General features: G+C 40.8%; 1 protein-coding gene across 1 annotated transcript in view; it reads right to left on the bottom strand.

The window, feature by feature from the left end:
• The window catches only part of LHCGR (luteinizing hormone/choriogonadotropin receptor), a 55,515-nt gene that overhangs the window by 22,535 nt on the left and 11,615 nt on the right, over positions 1-21,365 (bottom strand). Inside the window, exons 2-6 of the mRNA XM_033125124.1 lie at positions 14,923-14,994; positions 12,912-12,986; positions 9,882-9,956; positions 8,315-8,389; positions 8,149-8,226 (exon numbers count right to left, since the gene is read on the bottom strand). Of these exons, the coding sequence (XP_032981015.1) occupies positions 8,149-8,226; positions 8,315-8,389; positions 9,882-9,956; positions 12,912-12,986; positions 14,923-14,994 (375 nt within the window). The remainder of the gene's footprint in view (positions 1-8,148; positions 8,227-8,314; positions 8,390-9,881; positions 9,957-12,911; positions 12,987-14,922; positions 14,995-21,365) is intronic.

Here is a 21,365-nt window from a genome sequence, read left to right as displayed (position 1 = left end):
ACGACACAGACTCAGACCTGCTGACCAGATACACTGCAGACCTATGGAGTCAGACTGGTAGTAACATCTAGGAATTGACACTTTGATAACAAGCTTGCCCAGGGAGCCTTGGGAGTGTCACTTTGGGACCCCCTGCCCTCATTTCCACAGTGCAAATCTGATGGTCTGTTGGTCAGAATTGAGTCCGGAGTCTAGTCCCCTCACTGCTTTCTAAGTGATGAAGCTTCTTGGGTAGGTGATCAAGAAAGTGTAGCCCCTGCTCTGATTTTGGCAAAGCAAAGCTGCAGCGGTTGTCTGGATGCCATTCCCCATCACTCCTAGGTGCTGCTCTGATCCTAGTTTTGATACATATTAGGATTTTGTACTTTATTGTAGGGCTCACAGTGCCAGTGCTCTAAGTGCCACCTCATAGTTAAGTCTGCCAGCCCTGAGCCCAACTGCCTGGGCTTGAATCCCAAACTGCTACTTATGAACTGACTGACTTTGGGCAAATTACTTACCCTCTCTGTGTCTCAATTTCCTAATCTGAAAACTGGGATGATAATAATAACATCGACCTCAAAGGCTGTTGTGAGGATGAAAACAGTAAACATAATGTTAAACACTTAGAAATATTAATAGGTTCTGGAACATACTAAGTGCTTAATGTGTTGTTCCTATTATTCTTATTCTATTTGGCAGTGGCCTTTAGCTCTCTGACCAGAACAGAGGGAAACAATCTCCCTTTCCATGCTCTGGACAGAATTTCCATGAAATGCAGCCACCTGTTTAAATGAACTTACTGGGGTTCTTAGGGCCTTTCTATTTCTGGGTGGAGCAGGTCGGTTCCGTGGCCTGGGCTGCCTCAAATGGACTCACTCACCAAAAGCCCTCAGCCACCTTCGGTCTGTATTGGTATCACTGACATTTTTGCATTTGGACTTTTTTTTGTTTTGTTTTTTGATAGCCTGGGTCCTTCTTGTGCCAACTTCCCAAAGAACATGGCTCATTGTTTCCTTTTCAGCTGCTGCTCTTCGTCTCTGTTCTTACCAGACTCACACAATAGAATGCACTGTATTGTTTAGATTAAAAGAGTAGCATCCTTACTCTGGAGAAATTACAAATGCAAGTGGGAGACCTCATGTTGTCAGGCGTGCACAATGCGTTTTGCCTTTTAAAACATCTGGAGAGTCACTTCAGATAACTTTTTTCCAAAACACCGTGGTGTCAGAATTAAATAAGAAGGGCTTCCTTTGCTTTGAGGATGCTGTCACAGGTACAGAAAAGTATTTCCCTCTCCTCTTCTCTATTACAATAGTTGTGCCTTATTTTAAAGCATTGTCTAGGTTCTCTATTCAAATACCAGTCATTATGATTCAGACAGAGAGAATGGCACCTTTTTATTCAAAATAAGATTCAGGCTTTAGAACTTAACCACGGATGATACTCTAATTCTGAATGCTGCCTTATAACAAACTCCAAATATTCCTGAGGCTCTAAAAGCATTTCTTGGGTTATATTAACATTCTGCCATAGTTCCCTCTTGGATCATGTAGCCACCTACTTTTTGGATGATTTCAAAGAAGAAAGCTTAATTTATGTGAACAGATCCTCAGAGTCTCAGAAAATGGCCCCCATTGCTGAAGGGCGAAGCATACTATTTTAGAATATATACCCTGTGGTGGTATATCTATAAGCAAATTTTTATCAAACAGCTATAAAACACCATCCTAAAGAAGAGGGATCCTAAATTCACTACTGTCTTCTCCGTGTGGTACTTTGCTGCAGTCCTTTTATATCTGAATAATTCCTCTGTATAAAGACACCTCTCTAGTGGATGCCCTCGCATTGGTTATGTGGACAACTGTCACTGGTCACTACCCTATGCTGCCTTGACTCTAGTTTTGAATGTTCATTAGGATTCCCCCATTTCTGTGGGGCTCAAGTCTCTATGGCAAGGGGTCCCTCTCTCTGATTTGGGTATACCTCCTGCTTTTCCGCAGCACAGAAGTTTTTATGTTTCCTTTCACCTCAGCCAATTTCATGTCAGCTTATATGACTTGACCATATGTAATAATAAAAAGGTGACAGGCATCCAAAAGAATGATGACAGCAATGGATTATAATGTGTTGAATAAAATTTTTGACTATTCCATGTTCCATAGTAATCCTTAACAAGAGAAAGGGTGTGAGAGAGAGGAAAAGAATAAAAAAAGGAAACTTCTTTGTTACAGAAGAGTGCTGGCTGATAAATGTAGAGGACCGGTAGACCATAAAATTACCATTTTGTAAATCCCATTGTAATAACAATAATCAACAGATGCCAAAACCATTGGATGAAAGGTTGTTGGCCAAGTGATAGTCACACAAATGCAAATTATCCCACCCTGATTTACTTATTAACGACAAAGGGAAGTACGCATCCTTATGAAGAAGAGGTCTATCAGTTACTATCTTAACTGACTGGCCAAGGAGTGGGACAGCGTGACACAATGTGCCTCCTGGTGACACGATGTGCCTCCTGGTTTGATGCCGTGGGAGAGATACAACATCTCCTTTGCAGTGTTCCTGCAGAAATGTTGACCTGAATCTAGTCATGACAATCCAGTCAGATGAATCCAGACAACAGGCCTGGGTCCCTCAAAATAACCAGTGTCATACAGAACGGAGGAACGTGGGGGGCAGTTCTTGGGGGATGGGAGGAGTAGGGACATAACAAAAATGCATAAATGTTGGATTCTGAATTAAAAAAAAATCTGTAAAAGACATTTTCATTTGAATACAAACTGTAGGTTGGATTATATCCTTAAATTCATGTTGATTTTCTTAGTTGTAATGGTGTTGTAGTTATGTAGAATGTTTTGGGGAGATACATGCTGAAATATTTAGGTATGAAGCGTCATGTCTATAAACTTCTTTTGGATGATTTGCAAAAAGGGAAATGTGTTGTATATACTTACATAGAATATATAAGAGTATATAAGTGTATATAAGTGTATATAAGTGTATATAAGTGTATATAAGTGTATATAAGTGTATATAAGAGTATATAAGTGTATATAAGTGTATATAAGTGTATATAAGAGTATATAAGAGTATATAAGTGTATATAAGTGTATATAAGAGTATATAAGAGTATATAAGTGTATATAAGTGTATATAAGTGTATATAAGTGTATATAAGTGTATAAGTGTATATAAGATTATAGTGTATATAAGTGTATATAAGTGTATATAAGTGTTTATATAACTGTAGACATAAGATTATATAGAAGTATATAAGTGTATCTAAGTTATATAAGCTATATAAGTGTATATATATAATTATAAGTGTATATAAGAGTATATAAGTGTATATAAGTGTATATAAGTGTATATAAGAGTATATAAGTGTATATAAGAGTATATAAGTGTATATAAGTGTATATAAGTGTATATAAGTGTATATAAGTGTATATAAGAGTATATAAGTGTATATAAGTGTATATAAGAGTATATAAGTGTATATAAGTGTATATAAGAGTATATAAGTGTATATAAGTGTATATAAGTGTATATATAGAGTATATAAGATATAAGAGTATATAAGTGTATATAAGTGTATATAAGTGTATATAAGTGTATATAAGAGTATATAAGAGTATATAAGTGTATATAGTGTATATAAGTGTATAAGTGTATATAAGAGTATATAAGTGTATATAAGTGTATATAAGAGTATATAAGTGTATATAAGAGTATATAAGTGTATATAAGTGTATATAAGAGTATATAAGTGTATATAAGTGTATATAAGTGTATATAAGTGTATATAAGTGTATATAAGAGTATATAAGTGTATATAAGTGTATATAAGAGTATATAAGAGTATATAAGTGTATATAAGTGTATATAAGAGTATATAAGTGTATATAAGTGTATATAAGTATATGTGTCTATAAGTGTATATAAGTGATAAGAGTATATAAGTGTATAAGAGTGTATATAAGTGTATATAGTGTATATAAGAGTATATAAGTGTATATAAGGTATATAAGAGTATATAGGTATATAAGTGAGTATATAAGTGTATATAAGTGTATATAAGAGTATATAAGAGTATATAGTGTATATAAGTGTATATAAAGTGTATAAGTGTATATGAGTATATAAGAGTATATAAGTGTATAAAGGTATATAAGTTATATAAGAGTATATAAGTGTATATAAGTGTATATAAGTGTATATAAGAGTCTATAAGAGTATATAAGTGTATATAAGTGTATATAAGAGTTATAAGTGTATATAAGTGTATATAAGTGTATATAAGTGTATATAAGTGTATATAAGTATATAAGTGTATATAAGAGTATATAAGTGTATATAAGTATATAAGTGTATAAAGTATATAAGAGTATATAAGTGTATATACGCGTCTCTCAGTGTCTATAGTGTCTCTCCGCTAGAGTCGGTGCGCCCCGCTGTTACCACTAGGTGAATCTAGGTAAGGTATATAGGGGAGTTCACCAGTACTGTCATTTCTATTTGTCAGTAGAAAGACAAATGAAAAGTGACTGCAATTACCAGTTAAAATTTTCAAAATAAAAATCTTTAAAATGAGATGATGTGATACAGTGTTTTCAGGATGGTCTAAGACAAGTGGCTTGGTGAATGTTAGCTTTTAATTGTGGCAGTGCAGTGTAGATGATATAATGTGATTGCATTTGCACAAGGAGGTATTAATAATCCCATCGGATACAGAGACAGGCACATTGAGGTGACGTGACTTGACTAAGGCTGGTTACATGCAGAACCAGGACTAGAATTCAGGTTCTCTATTGCAACGCCCTGCAGTCTCTCGACTGTGGCTTGTCACAGGTGCAGCCTGGAGTCTTGTCATCTTTTGCCAGGCATCCTTTCTTTGACGGGTCTTAGAAAGTTATTCCTTTTCCTTGTGGAATTCAGATATGAATCAATGTTGTCTCCTTTCTGAGACTGGTATGACCAGTCATCTAGACTATTTTAAAGGTGGTGCAGCCAAATCCTGCTTACCTACAGGGGACGTTTCAAGGGGGCCACTTGAGGAGATTTAATGAAAATCCAAACTGCTATAAAGGGACATAAGAGTATAACGTACAGTTTTAGCATTAGCCCCACTGAGCTTCTCCAGCATCAAGTAAAGTGTTTTGTTTTCATTAAATGAGCTCACAGTCGGTACAGATTTGGGTAGGGGGAGGGCAGGAAAGCTTCAACAAAGAGCAAAATCTCAACAACAACTAATGAAGAGAGAAGGCTTGCTTTCATTATTTTCTAATTAGGGAGTTGAACTTTATAGCTGAGAAAATAAGGCTTTCCTCCTTAAGTATAATACCCTTTCTCCAGCGGGGGTGCTCCACAGGATCTTTCACTTACAGAAGGGCCCATTCAGCTGAGAACAAGAGCCAAGCAAATGACTAATCTCTCCCCTTCCAGATGAAGGCTTGAGAGGGAGGAGGGGGATGGAAGCACAATGCCTCGGAGGGCTCTCTGGGAGAGATGGATCCTCAGTCCTCATTAACTTCAGAGGTGGGGCAATTGGGCCCTGCTAGTAGGCACTATTAGCCTTAAAATCATAACTAACAAATTAATGGTCCCAAAATGAAAATACCACAAAGCTCTTGTGTGCACATATTGAAATGTGATGTGGGAAAAGCCATCTTTGGTTGTTCCTTGAGTATGGTAGAGTAGCCCAGTCTTGTGAGCCTGTGGAACCCTTTGGATTATCCCTACAGTCCTTTTCTTGTTGTTCTTCCTCCAAGACTTTGGCCCTTTCATTCCTATTCTACTCTACACCATCACTGTACATTTACCTGGGAGGAAGTGGTTCCGGATTATTTTTAGATTTAGGGAGTCTTGGATATTTGTGCTCTTTCAATAAAGACTACTCTGTTGGGTGGTTTCTTCTTAATATATTTTTCAGTGTTACTGCAAAGCCTTTAACCCCTTATCCTGGCACTCAAGACCCTCTGCAATCCCGTGTCCCCTCCGCTCCTTTTTAGCTAACTATAGTGTTTGTCTAAACCTATTTCCCAACCCTTGAGCAGGATGTGTACTACCAGAGAATGTGCCTCATCCTGTTTTCCTCCTTCCCACAGCCCTGCTTTGGCTCATGCTATCCCCTCACTTGGATTACTCGCTCCCCTTTTCTTGGTGAAGAAGACCATGACTCTGGAGCCAGACTGTCTGGATCTAAATCTTGACCTTGAGGAAATTGCTAAACTTCTTAGTGCCTTGGTTTCCTTATCTAAAAATGGGGCTGATAGTCCCCACCTCATAGGGTTGCTGTGAGACTTAAATGAGTTTTTAAAGAAGTACTTAAAAACAGTGCAGGCATTTAATAAATATTACCAAAATATTACACATGTTACTGATTCTATGAGGTCTAACTCAAGTCTCAGCTCCACCATGCAGCCTCCTCTGATTTCTCCAGCCCAAGAGCACTTCTTATTTCTGTGTACCACATACTCTCACAGTGAATATATACTGGCTAGTATTATTCTTTTATTATTTTCATATTTTCCTCATTGAGATTATGAGCTACTCAAGGTCATGGATCTTATATGTCTTTTGTGGTCTCAGTAAAGACATGGGAAGACCCCAAATCCTAAGGCTTGCAGTACCCCTCCACTCAGTGTTTGCTTTGTAAATACCCTGTTTCTGGCAGGATATGATGGATAAGTAGTTCCAGATCCATATGTAACAGTGAGTCAGAAACACATTTATAAACATCTGAAGAGCTGTTGTGTGAGAGAAGTGGAGGAATAGAAAAACTGTAGAAAAGTTTTTCCTAGGGTCCACAGTCTCCATTCTGGTGTTCAAGAGTTGCAAGTAAAGACTTTGAGTTATTTTGAAATTTTTGTTTGTTTGCTGCTCTGTATTCTTTTGATTGCAACACTTTGAGTTGGGGCTACCTTGGTCACAACTTCGTAACATGACAATTACGTGTTGGATTACATCTAAGCAAAGTAAAAGCACTATACAAATGCAGTATACCATTGATACCAAGTTTTAGAATCCATTGACATAAAAGAGAGTCCTCTGAGATGGTCTCTCCTCTTGCTTCACAACTATTCCTCATTTCAGGGTCATCCAATCCATACTTTCTTTTACTTTCTTTAAGGGCAAACTCATTTATTACCTCATCACGATCCTGTCACAGGCTATAACCAAGGCAGAAAGAGTGAAAGGTATATGGATGTGTGGAGCAGAACTGAACATGGGTCACTGGGCTTTGGACAGACATGAGACATGGTGCCCAGGGTGCTGCTTCTGGATGGTAGGTCAAAGGAAGGTGACCCATGTGAAGATGGCAGGTATCCCAGAGGGAAGGAAGTCAGGCAGGTGTATAGTAAAAAGGATGACTTGGGTTCTCTTAGTACAATACCTCTTCATCTTTAATGTGCACGTGAATCACTTGGGATCTTGCAGACTTGCAGATTCTGAGTCAGTAGGTCTGGGATGGGCCTGAGAGTCTGCATTTCTAGCCAGCTCTCAGAAGATACTGTAGATGCCAGTCCACTGACCGTAGTTTGAATAGTAAAGCCTTAGAAAAGAGCATGAAATGGATAGGGCCTTTGATCCTGGTGCCCTGATGAGTGCTGGTCACATAAAAAGACATTTCAAGTATTAAGCGACGTAAGAAATGGGCATAGATTGTGTTGCTTCAGAAGCAAAGTCAGCAGGTTCCCAGGGGAAGGTAAAAAATCAGAGACAGAGGGAGCGAAAGCAGTGTCCATGGATCAACTACTCTGACTACTTGGAGAATATCCTTCTAAACTCTTTTCAATGGAAACCTGAAATTTCTATGCTCTCTTTCAACCAGGGCAGCCATTCCCCTCCAGGCTGTCTTTTCCCAGCTTCAAAGCATTCCACGGATGCAATGACCAATTTCATCGGTTGGAAATTTGGTTACTGTACATCCTCAGGGCCCATTTGATTAACTTTAAACTGAATGGATTGGTTTGTTGTCATGTGAACATATGACCCAGCTTTGATCCCACACTACTCTTCTCATCCTTGGTATTTTAGGTCCAAAAGTATGTCATCAGCAAGTGAGGGATGTGGTAAAAGATGAGAAAGAGCTCACCTTAAGTTAGAAGTGAGAACAGCAGGAGGCTGTATGGTAGAGCGTGAATTTGGAAGTTTACTCACAGTGTTATGGATTCGTTATTCATCCCTTGAAAAGCATTTCCTGGTATGGTGGTGATGTGTAAGTTATCACAAATTTCCCTTGAGGAATGAAATGAGAAATATTTACTTTCCGAATTTCAGTTGCAAATAGGAAACTGTTGTGCATAGCGATCAGCCTGGTACTTACAGAATGAAATTAAATTCAGAGGAGAGGATCTTCGTAACATCTGGAAGCTTTCGGATGCCTGTGTTACAGATGCTCCTGTGATTTGGGCCAGGGTAGGGATGTGGGCAGACAGTAATAGTGATTGTTACTAAGGCATGAAGATAAAAACAGTAGAAAGGCATTTTGCAAATACAGAGAAGAGAGAGGCTTCAGTGGTGGGTTAAATTGAAGGATATTTTATTACACAAGAATGGGATTCCTTTAGAGGAGTCCAGGCATCTGGGTTTCCCCCAACCGACTTTTAAATTCACCAGTCGTGGACTGTGGACAACTGCTATGAACTGCCTGGCACCTGGTGATACAGAAAGGAGGCCAGATTTCTCTTTTGGCTCTCTCTGGTTCTCTTCCTTACTTGTTACCCCAGCTCACCCTGAATCCTTGCCCTGTCTGTGGCTGCTGACAGCAGTGTGGGCTTAGACTACAGTTTGTACTAGGATTGAGGGAGTGTCACTTTTTTGGGGGTGAAAATGCTATTCAGTGAAGACAATGATTCTTAGAGAACAAGGAGCTGCAATCTTCAGATTTGGTTCTGGGATTTTCTTATATTTTTCCAAAGTGGTGAATGCTGAGATCCTTATGTGTTCTGTAGAGGTTGAAGGTTTGGAAAAGCAGAACACCTGGGTTAGGAATCACCCAGCCTTGGAGCTGCCAGAGGAGCCCTGCCAATGCCAGCAGCAGCTCCTATAGGGGCCCCAGAGTAAGATGACGTGGAGCACCAGAGAAAAGATGTCCCTTCCCCACTTTCTGTTTTTTTTTTTTTGGAGGTGATGAGGGTTGTGGACTTTTCCTCCTTCAGATTTTATAAAATTTAATTAATCAGGAAGAAGAGAGAGAGGACATCTTTGTTAGAGAGATTTAAATTTTTCTGTGTGAAAAAGCGATTACTTGATTACTTGAGAAGACTCAGACTGTAGTGATAAATTTATAGATTGTCTCAAATGTGAGGAATTTTGGTATTGCTGGCAAAGCAATGAATCTGCAGGGCTACGTGTACTCAGAATTCTAATTAGTGGGCTTAATCAGATTCACTGGGAAATAGAAAATGATTTAGTTTATATGGCACAGTGGCTACCTGAAGGCAATAGTTACAAAGTTTTCCCTTAATGAATGAACAAATGAGATAAAGGAGAATGGTATTCTCAACCAGGGATGGGCGTCAAATCAGAATGACCTCTCCCACTTTCACCCATCCTCTGTCCACATCACCACGTCACCTTAGAGATCTGATTTATCTTTTTTAAAGATAAATTATCTTTATCACCACTAGCTTTCTAAATCCCTGCAAAGGGGTGATAGTCTTCTCAGGTGTTTGGGACAGAGAAAATGTTGGGAACCACTTACAGGTATTCGAAAGCACCCAGCACTGTGGCTGACAAGACGTGCTGATTAAATCAGAGGGCTGAAGGTGGACATTCAAATAATGCTAAGTATATGGCTAAACCGATTCTTCCCAACTTTTTAATTGTTTTGATTTCCATCAGATACCCATCTTTCCCGCCCCAACTGCTTAAAAAGGAAAATTCCTCACAGGTATTTTAACCGGGAGAGATTTGTAAAAGCTGCAGGCTCGATGTAGACCAGGTTTTTGGTGTTCTGGATCAGTCTGTAAAGGGAGAGAGAAAAACAGGCCGCAGTTACTAAAGGTGTGTTATTTGGAATGCGTGAGACGACGGTCAGCAGAGAATGCTTGCTGAAAATGGCATCAACAAAATCAAGTGCTTGAGAGGAGCTCCTGAGACCCCGGGGATGGAAACAGCATGGTGAGGGCCCGTTGGCTATTTCCAGGAAGCTCTGCTCTTAACCTCCTGCCAAGGCAGGTGCCTCATAACTGGAAGTCTCTTCCACCCCCCAAACCCCTTCTCCCCCCTCAACCTCCCCAGGCAGCATCAATGTCCTGGGCTCCTGGCCAAGTAGGTGTTGCCCTACTATGGAGCCTGCACATGGGAGGTGTTAGGTGATTCTACTCCCGGGAGAGATGAGGACATTAGGTACTCGCCCTTGTAGACAAAATTGTTCTCTTCCTATTTGACTGGCAGCCACACTGACCAATTATCCAGATGTGCACCCAGTCTATGGAGCAGCCAGGGCAGAGTCCAGGGCCTTGGATTTTGGGAATTTTATGCTCATTCTGTAGATAATTCATTGTGTGATGATGCCCGTCTCCTAACTTCCCCGAGCTAGTGTTCCCTTCTGTAATATCGGAACAATAATACACTCTTCCTACTTCACAGGTGTGTCAGTGGTAATAGAGTATGTAGGGAATATGTATAAGGCAGGGCTTTGCAAAGTATAAAAATGCAGCCATAACATCACAGTGGTGTTATTGTCCCTTTCCCTAGTTCTGCCAGTGACTTGACCCTTTGAGAAGTAGCCACAGTTGCCAACTCCTGTCTACTCTGGATTCAATAAAAGGTCAGTAAACGCCTTTGGGTTTTTTTTTTTTTTTTTAAGACCCATTTAACAACCACCTGAGGAAATGATAAGTACTCTTATTCTGCAGAGAAAGTATAGTGCATTGGTGAGGTGGACAACCTTCGGAGTCAGCTTGGTTTTACATCCAGGTTTTACTAATTGTATGATGTTGGCTATATCACTTAAAGCTTAGTTTTCTGATAGGGTGGATTTTAAGGAATAATTGTGTGTGTTTTGTTCAAGTAAGGCTTCAACAAATGTTAATTATTATCATCGGTGATGAAATCAGGAGGTTGAATGATTTGTCTCTAATCACACAGCTGAGAAGTAGCAGAGCTGGGAGATTAACTCATTTTTTTCTGGCTCCAAGTCTAGGGCTCATTTCACTGTACTATAGTTACCGGCCATTGGTGCCTATTTCTATCTTTTACGTTCCTTTGATCCTTTAGAGATGAGTGATGTTTTGTTGTAATTATTTTTACAGCAACTGAGTCAAGCAATTGTGGGCCGTGTAAGGCATTATGTAGGTGGGATGGAAGGGACTTTTATCTCTTAAAGATCTTTTGGGGTTTGAACTTTGACCACTCATCCATCCATTCCTTCATTCAACAAACACTTATGGAGCAACTCCATGTGCCAGGCACCATCTAAGTGCTGGGAAAACAGCTGTGAACAAAACAAAGAGAGCCTACACGGAGCTAACATCCTAGTCTCAGGTGCTTCCTTGGGAAAAGTCCACAAACTTTCCCTTAGAGCACTTATTCTTTCTGTTGAGAAATATTGCTTTGCATCATGGGAAGCTTTATCTTAGGCTGCTCTTGTGGTTCTCAGTGTAAGCTGTGCTCCAGCATCACGTGGAAAGGCCGTTAAAGCTGGAGATTTTTAGGTCTGGGGTAAAGACTATCATCTTTAATGAAAGCCCCCTTTCCCCCACAAAATTCTACTTCACAACCAAGTCCAGACTATACCTTTTGTACTTAAATACCCATTATTTTGGCTTTCCCCATATACCTTTGGTGAATTAGCTTCACTTCCCTGGCCACACTGTCATCTCCTGAGAGAGATTCGTGTTTTTCTTCCTCTGTAGACCAGCAGCACTTGCCCCTTGGTTGGACATACTTATAAGTTAATTGTTCTCCTTAGATAATCGGACCATTCCTAGGGAGGCCTCAGGGTAGAGTGGAAAATGCACGAGCTTTGAAGAAAGACAGGTTGGGGTTGAATCCCAGCCCTGCCATTGTCTAAGGAGCCACATGGTCAAGTTACCGACCTCTATGAGTCGCCATTCCTTCCCCTGAGAAAAAGGGATATTTATTCCACTTTACAAGGTCACTGTGAGGATTAAATGACACAAGTCAGAGGAAATAAAGGCCATGCACAAATGCTCAAAAACTGTTTGTTGCTGACATCCTTAGCTTTCTAAAACTCCTGTGCAGGCGGAGTTTATATAAGCTCAGGTTTGGGCCAAACAAGAGGCCTGGTTTAAGAGCCATATGACCTGATTTGTAGTCCCAGCTAACTTGCTGTGTGACATCAGGCAAGTCAGTTAACCTCTTAGGGACACAAGGTCATCCTCTGAAAACTGAGTTAAGCCAGTCTTCTCTCATTCTTTATGTAAATCGGAGGAAAAGGATAATTTGGAAAGGATAATTTTAAAGAATCAATTCTAAGACATCCTAATAATGACAACAAACTCAACATATATGTGCTCAACACAGGGCTTTTACGTGGTAGGTATTCAAGAACCATTTACTGAATGAATGAGTATGCTCAAACAGCCCCCAATGAACAAATCCATGAACTCTAAGCTTCTTTCCAAATTTTCCCACCACCCCAGGGTACTTCATACCCTCCCTTCCATAAGGTAAGAGCTACTTGGCAGGACTCCACAATGTCAATTTTAATTTCCAACTTTGTGTTGTGATGTTTCAGAGTTTATACAGCTCTTAGGGAGAAGCAGTTGTCACCATGGCAACCTTCAGGCCACTGCAGAGCGAGAGATTAGTGCCTGCCCAGAACTAGTAATTGCTGTAGTCTTTTCCTCTTGGATTCCGAGCAGTGGATGCTTGAATACAAATACCGAGTGGGCTCCAGCCCGTGAGAGTAATCGTGCACGGCAATAAACGATCTGGTAGCTGATGCTTACATTTCAGACAAATTGAGGAGGTTGTCAAAAGCATTAGCTTCTATCTTTTCCAGGGAATCGCTCTGAGAGATTTCACTAGGGGAGAGAGAGGGAGAAAAAAGCAAATGAAGAAGAAACGTGAACGAAATGACTGTGTCTGCATCGTAATAGGCTGTGTATGTGGCCCAGCAACTGGGGGCTCCACTGTGCCCTTTTCCAAAAGAACGGGGATGCCTTAAGCTGTCCTCACATCATAAAGTGCCAATGTCTCCCTTTAGGAGCACGACGACCCAGGTGCAATCGAAATGCAAGTTTCAATAACCTCTGTTCATGTGAAAGGTTTTTCTTTCTTTTTTTTTTTTTCCTTGTTTAGTCAGATTTTTAGAAGTGGACAGTCCCTTTCAGAAAATCTAGTCAGATTCCCTTGTTTTACAGCTTTGAAAATGGAGATTGTTTTAAGAGGAGAGCCACCTAGTGTTTATAGGAAGGTTTTAGGACCACGATCAGGATATCTGGGTTCCCAGCTCTATCACTCTAGTGAGGTTTTAATTTGGTTTGAATTCATTGTTTCACAACCCTCCCCCTTGCCCCAAATCCTGTTCTGAGGCAATTGCACCGTGTTCAAATCCTGCACCTAGTGTCTTTCTTGGGTTGTAACTGTCTATTTCTTTTAGTGTTTTTCTCACTCTCAGCAAATTAAGGACAAGGAGTATGTCCTATTCACTTCTGAATTCCTGGTGGCCTCATAATCCTGGCACATTGAGTATGAATGAATGACATTAATGAATGAACTGATTTTTGAAAAAAAGACACAAAAGTAAAGGAACCATTTTTGCCATATTACCACCCCCAAGCATGTAGATAATGCTAGTGTTACCCGAAAATCCCAACATAAGCTACCATTTGCTGCCAGCTGAGAAAAGTCTCAAATTTACAAATTGTACATTCCCGCGTTTCTAAGGTTAACTTTCAGCTGAAGCCTTTACACTTGACGAGAGCTTTAGCCCACAGCAAGACATAGCCTAAGGCAGTTAATGTCTTTTATGAACAACACAGTAATGGATCAGTCCTGGGCTGATTCATCTTACTCCCACCTAATGGTTTGCTTATTTAACTGTGGCTGCTTTTCTCACTAGGAGGTCTTAATGCTTTAGAAGTTCTCAAAATTCAACATTCAAATTTGAGAGCAGAAGAATAAGGGTTAGGTTCAAACAAAATGACATTTCTATAACCTGCAGGGATTTCTTATAATATGCACTAATTGTTAAGGAATTATTTTTAATATTCTCGTTGCTTGCTAATATCCTAAAGAGCACTCAGAGGTTTCTCAGGTTGCTTTGACAGCTCAATGGATTGTAAAGATCAGAGATGCTCTCTGGAAACTAAAAGGCCCCTTACGTCCTTTGACTCAGACTAACATTAAGGAGGATGCTGGAATCCTGGAGCCTGAGAAAGACCCCTTTTTGGGATCTTGGACCTTAGAAGCTGAGACCCAGGGACAAAGGGCTAAAGTTACATCTGACAAAAATGTGAGCTCACACTGCCTCATCAGGCTGCTTTACACTCTGATAAATGCCTTTTATCAATAAGGCTATAAATATTGTGTTTTTGTCCAATGCTTATTATATTTTAGATACAAAGATTATCTTCTCATGCACAATAAACTTTCAACACATTTTCTTCTATGTGGTTGTTACCTGAAAATGTGACATGAGGGAATAACTGCTCTAGCAGGAGAATTTTTATGATTGGAATCTATGTTTTTTTCTACTTGAGAAGTTTATCATCACTTACCAAAATGCATTCAGTTCATTGAAGCAAGGTTAATTATCTCGATTTTAATGACTCTTGAAAATCATACCTTTCTTCGAAGGTCCCTAGATATTATTGTATTAAAAAGATTAAAGTGTTAAGGTTTCCTAAACACAGTTTCTTTCCTAGAAAAATTATCCCCTTTCAACTATGCTTTCTCTTGGAAAAAAATTTATTATTCCAATTATGAATGTCTTTTGATATGCAGTATCTTACTTACATTTTTACGACTTCATTAAGTCCTCTGAAAGCTTGAGATGGGATTACTTTGATAGGGAGATAAGTGAGTGATCTAGAAAAGAAAAGAGGAAAGCAAAGAGTTAAAGATTTAAGATTGGGTGCCTTTTAAATTCATGGATAAAATGTGTGTGTGTGTTGTGTGTACGTGAGACTGCAGAGTTCCCAACAACTGGATTCAGGTTGAGAATTCTAACTTACACCAATAAGGAGATCTGTCATGACTTAGTCTTGGTCTTTATCAAAGAATCAAAGAGTGTGTAATTTTGCAGTTAAGATCCTGAACTTTGGCATCAGACACAGCTGGGTTCAAATCCCCACTCTCTCACTACCTGGCTCTGTGACCCTGAGCTTGTTATTTAAGTCCTGTGTTTCAGTTTCTTCACCTATAAAATTCAAATAATTCCTATTTTACAGGGTTGTTATGATGATTAATGAAGAGAACACATGTAAAGAACAGGGCTTGGCACCAAGAACATTGTAAATACATAGTTCTAGAGTGGTCCTGTAGGCTGGGTTGGGAGGATGGAAAAGAAGCTATCTTGGGTAGAGTGGAGAAATGACTGGTGAAAACACAATTGGAAACGAAGCAGACAGGAGAAGGGAGGATGGGCTAAGAACATACTCCATCCTCTTCAGGCAACCTGTTTCAGTATTATCCCAACTAGAGCACTTGCTCCGATGCTTAAGTCACATGGGCAGCTCATGCCATTTTGGGAAACCCCTATAAAGCATTTCCTTCAGGCACTCGTTTATATCCAGAGGAACAATCTAAGTGTTCTTGAATTGAGATTAAAATTATGCATTATATAAGAGTTGAGAATAGAGCTATCACTCAACAACAGCAAAACTAGAATAGGATAATGTATGCGTGCTCAAGGAACCTGGGGTTAAGGTAACTCTGGAGAAAGCATCTGCCAGGTACCCTCAACCTCCAGAAGCTAACATTTATCAAGCTTCGACAGTAGTTTCAGGTTTCAGCCCAAGGACTGGCAGAGAGGAGGGGAGTGGACCGGGACACATCAGACGAGATGCGAATATCAGGAATGTGAGAATAGAGGTGGGAGATGCTGCCTTGTTTTTCATGTGTCTCTGCAGCAGAGACCCTGTGAGCTGCCAGGAAAGAACATCTGCTCCATGAGGAGCAGATATGAATCAGTGAGATGTCTCACAGTCCCGGGAGAGAGTTACTACTGGTGTAAGGTGCTGTGTGACTGATGCACACACACTTGTAACCTTGTTTTACCCACCCAACAATGGAGTGAGGTGGCATTCCCCATTGATAGCAGAAGAAACTGGATCACAGAGAGATTAAATAACCTGAACAAGGTAACATGACAGCAGACTGAGTCCAAATGTTCTTTGACCTGTGCAGTATTGGGCTGGAGCATGTGATTCCGAGCCGGCACGCTCTCTTTATCCCCCAAGTTTATTGAGGAATAATTGACAAATGTAATTGTATTATTTAATGTGTACGTGATGATTTGATACACACACATTGTGGAATGATTAACAAGAGCAAGATAATTAACACATCCTTCACCTTACATAGTTAATTTGTGTGTGTGTGTGTGTGTGTGTGTGTGTGTGTGTGTGTGGTGAGAACACTTAAGATCTACTGGCAGCAGTTTTCAAGTATACAATACGGTATTATTAACTATAGATACCATACTGTACATTAGGTCTTCAGAACTTATAACTGAAAGTTTGTATCCTTTGACCTATATCTCTTTATTTCCTCTCCCCCACCCCTTGGCAACCGTTCTATTTTCTGTTTCTATGAAATCGGCTTAAAATTTTTTTGTTTTAGATTCCACATATAAGTGATAAATACCATACAGTATTTATCTTTCTCTGTCTGGCTTATTTTACTTAGCATAATACCCTCCAGGTTCATTCCAAGCTGTCACAAATGGCAAGATTTCCTTCTTTTTTATGACTGAAAATATTCCTCTGTGTGTGTTTGTGTGTCACATTTTCTTTATCCATTCATCTGTTGAAGGACATTTAGATTGTTTCCATATCTTGGCTATTATGAATAATGCTGCACTTAACTAGGGAATGCAGATATCTCTTCGAGATAGTGGTTTCATTTCCTTTGGATATATACCCAGGTAACCCTCTCTCTCTCTCACAGTGAGCGTGGTAGAGGGACCGCCTTGCTTCTCTTGAGGGAAGGCATGTCACACTCTTGCTATTACTCCTGCAATGCAGCTTATGAGCAGTTCCTCTCTAGGGGCTGATGCAAAGAAGTTTCATTTTAGGAAAACACTTTCACTCAGTAGTCTCTTAGAGCTGGTACAACCTTGAGGAAGTGATCCAAACTTGGTCTTCTGAATCTCTTCCTGAAGACAGCCCACCAAGCTCATCGCTCAATACTCAAACTTATTTACCAGGGCATCTGAGAGGAACAGGGACAATGGGGGAGAAATCTTCTTACGATGGCATGTTTGCTTCCTATATTTCTTCTCGAATCATGTCTGCTTGGCTTACTGATTAAAAACACAGTTTTATAGCTCTCTGCACTGCCGAGTCAATAAATTTCCAGAAGAGAAAGCTGTATTCTACTGTACCCCATGCAACATCAATAAAACTGACAGCCAAATTCGGATTCCAGAATCTTTATTGCTGGGGATAATGCAGTGCAGAACATATTTTGGAGAGTGTTTACATAAAAGCTTAAGCTGAACCCTTCAGAGCCCTTTATTCATGCAAATGGAGAGCAGAAGCTGGAGCTTCTCGGGCAGGCCGCCTCCTCCTCCACAAGGGAGCGCGGTGTGGCTCTCAGGAGAGCAGTTTGGCTCTGATTGGATCAGGTGGGTTGTTGGAGCTTTTGATTTATGTAGGGATGAAGGATGAGGCGCAAAGGTCGGACAGAAGAGAGAGAAGCTGTAGACCATGCACTGGCTGTCCCCAAAGACTACGGAACAGCCCTGGTGCAAGATGAAATTTTGCACCTGATGTTGATGCTGCAGAGCAGGAAAGGCAGAGTGAGAGTTCCCAGTGGGATCAAAGAGCCACTGAGCGAATAACAGGGGGCTTTGTGGGTGTGGCTAGGGCAAGATGGAGGCCTGGGGGCCAAAGAATGGGGAGAGGGCAGGAGCAGCAAGCTTTTCACAACAGATGTGTTCTAACGAAGCAAGGTGGAGAATATGGTTCTGTGAATCCAAACGGTTTTTTTCCACTGGCTTATATTTTTATTATAGAGATGTCATGTCTTCGCTTCTGACGTGTCTTCAATTGGCAGCAGATCCTAAGCAGTCAGGTATCTGTCTCCTGTATTTAAACTTGTTCACATGGCCCACGGTTTGTTCATAATCACTTGAATGTCCTCCCTTTGAAGGTGCTTTCTTCTTTGATGGATGCATCTGTGATTCTTTCCACGAAGCCAGAAACTTTTGGCAATGTAAATGATTGTCTCAATTACCTCTGCTATTCTACTCCTGCATACATCCCAGAGAAATTCTCACTCTGATACTTAAGGGAAACTGTGCAAGGATTTTCTGCACAGCATTGTGGCATCGGGTGGGTTGGAGGCAACCTGGGTGGCCACTACTGAGCGAGGGGTTGATAAAATGTGCACATTACACACTGAACCAATTGGTCAGCTGTTAGAAGTAAGGGTTTAAAGGCACAGAGAGCAGCATCGTAGATCTTAGAATCATGGTGCTAAGAGAAACAAGTAAGAAATTAATTATATATATATATGTGTATATATATATATACACACACACACATATATACATATATAATTTGTATATATATAATGCTACTTGCAGAATTAAAGCACATGTATACCAAACATTAGACATTTTAAAACAAGACATATCAACATACATTAGTATGGTTACCTATGATGAGTCGAAAGAAAGTAGAAGGGGATAAAATAAATAACTAAAAACAGAGAGACATTGGGACTTTGAATGGACTGATGATGATGTTACTTGAATGACGAAATATGATCAACTTAACCCTCTGTACCTAAGAGACAAACGGATAAGCAAAGAAGTCCTATTTTGATGTATTGAGTTCTCCCCTTCTTCCCTTCCCTCCCTCCTTCCTCCTTTTCTTCCTTTCATTTTTTGAAGTTAGGCCTACGTGTATTCCAAGAATTTTGTGAACTTCAGGAACTCTTGTGGAAAGGTCTAGTTGGTCTCATGTGATACAGAGCAGAAGCCAAGGGGAACCGAGGGGAAAAAAAGCCAACAGCAAGGACACTTCAGCGGCTCAGCTGTCCAGGGACAAGAAAGGGCCTGAAAGCTATGCATAAAACAAAGAAAAAGAAAAGAGGGGCAGAGCCTTTTCTGTCTCAGACTAAGAGAGTGACACTCCCAAATTGTGCGTCACAGGAGCTTGGTAAAGAAGCAGCACTGGTGGGCGAATGTGTGGTCGAACTTGCAGGGTGGAGAGTTCTCTCTGCCTCTAGAAAAGTGAGTTGAGATGGCTGTGGAACCAAGCGGCTGCTTATATTTATTACATTTTCACAGTTTTTAAGCTTTGATTTCTAAATGAATGGATGATGTAGCACAAGTGCCACATGGATTATGGCCATCTCACCTTGCCCAAGTGCCTTGGCCACAGATGTTGAAACAAATAGATTAGATGACAAAGGCTGCCTTAGTTTCATCATTTTGGAACCTCCATCTACTCGTGAAGATAAGAGTCCAACAAATAAAGACATATCCAGTAATGAAGTTACCAAATAGATCAATGCATTTAACAGCACAAAGATTTAAAATCATTTGGAAAAGTCCAGACATTTGCATGATCAAAAGGTACTTCATTCCTTCTACTTGTGGGTTAGGGTTGAAGCAGGAACAGTCTCTACCCCTTGGGATTGGAATGAAGCACTCGCCCAAGTTCTGGGACCTTGTAATTGGTGATGACTCTGGGGATGCCCTGGGTCTCTCCACATTGTCTACACTGAGCGCAACACTATTTGGGGCAGGAGGGCACCTGCAGTGCCTCGAGTTACCCTTGCTTCCCCCCAAACCATGTTGGTGCTTGTTTTTGCCTTGCTTCCTTATCCTGTAGCCTGCCTGGTCACCCCGGTGTCCGTGTAGGAGTGGAGCCCCTGCCCTGCTTTTTTCTCAGAAAAATCCAGATCCCAATCCCTGTATCTCTGCCCCTTAGAGGACACTCCTGACCCAGAACAGTTCCTAGTTACCGTCTGGTTAGGATCCATGTGGTATCTCTCACTGCTGGGTTCTAACTTTCCAACTGGGCATCTTGGCACAGATGGGGCTACCCTGTGCTGGGCCTATCCAGTGCAGTTGGGTTAGTTGCTGTCTTGGGCTGCCAAAATCACCATTTGGGAATGAGGCACTAATTCACCCAGTTGCTGGGAGAGTGGATGGCTACAACTCTCAACTGGGTTGCTCTCCTGGAATAACCCTCAGCCGAAGATTGCCACCTCACCCAAGAGATCACATCTTCTCTCCTGGGCAGTCCTCATCCAATGACTTGCCAGTGCAGAGAAGAAAGGCCCGGCCCCTTTGTCTCAAGGAGGGACTGCTCAGAAAGGCCTTCCCACCTTCAGAACTCCTTTCCATCAACTTTTCCACCTGGGCGGGCCCCTGACCCAGTCCTCTTTCCAGCCAACCCCAGTGGCCAAGCCCCAGTGCACCGTGTGGCAGAGCCCAGCACCAGAGGCTCTGCTTACAGACAAGCAAATAGCATCCAGATAAACCCAATCACCTTGAAGAGGATGGTGCCACATTATCAGGGGTCCCTAATTGTTCTTATAGTTTCTAGAGTACTTAAGGGTGGGCCTCGAGGCCTCTTCTTTCCTCTTCCCAGTTAAATAACACAGATGACGAGAAGAAGCCCATCTGCCCAGCTCACTGACTTGTTAATGAACCCGTAAAATAATGTTACCTAGAGAGCTTCAGATTCAGGAGGGGCTGTGTTCCCCTTTGAGGAAACCCGATTTGGAAATCCCTACTTACACCAAAACCTATCAATTGGGAGACATTTGCATTATCAAAAGCTTCTTTGTTCTACAGAAGGGTTCCATGAAAGGTTCCTTTAAATGGCAAACTCCCTAGGTGAATGGAAAATATGGTTCAATTGACACATTTTCTCCTCTTAAAGATGAGGTCCATTGCATAAAGCCAATGACAATTGTAAGTTCCACACCTGCTCTTGGTTTTTAAGAGCTTGGAGTACACAGGTGGTTTCCAGGGCAGGACCACCTTCTCAAACCCATAGGCTAAGCAGGATTACGGGGAGAGCCGAGGAAGAGATCTGGCACCAACCGCAAGTCTAGAAGCCTGGGTGGGACCTTTGGTCACCTTGTTGGAGATTTTACCTCTCTTTCTGCCCAGCACGGCAGAAGTGAAATATTTTTATTCACTTCCCTCTAATTGTTTAGAAAAGCCATCTATATTTTTGACCTAAGAAAGCTACAAACATCCATCCATCTTT

The sequence above is a fragment of the Rhinolophus ferrumequinum genome, chromosome 13 (assembly GCF_004115265.2).
Source record: "Rhinolophus ferrumequinum isolate MPI-CBG mRhiFer1 chromosome 13, mRhiFer1_v1.p, whole genome shotgun sequence".
Lineage (NCBI taxonomy): Eukaryota > Metazoa > Chordata > Mammalia > Chiroptera > Rhinolophidae > Rhinolophus > Rhinolophus ferrumequinum.
Note: the sequence above shows the minus strand (reverse complement) of the source record. Positions and strands in the feature narration are given on the sequence as shown.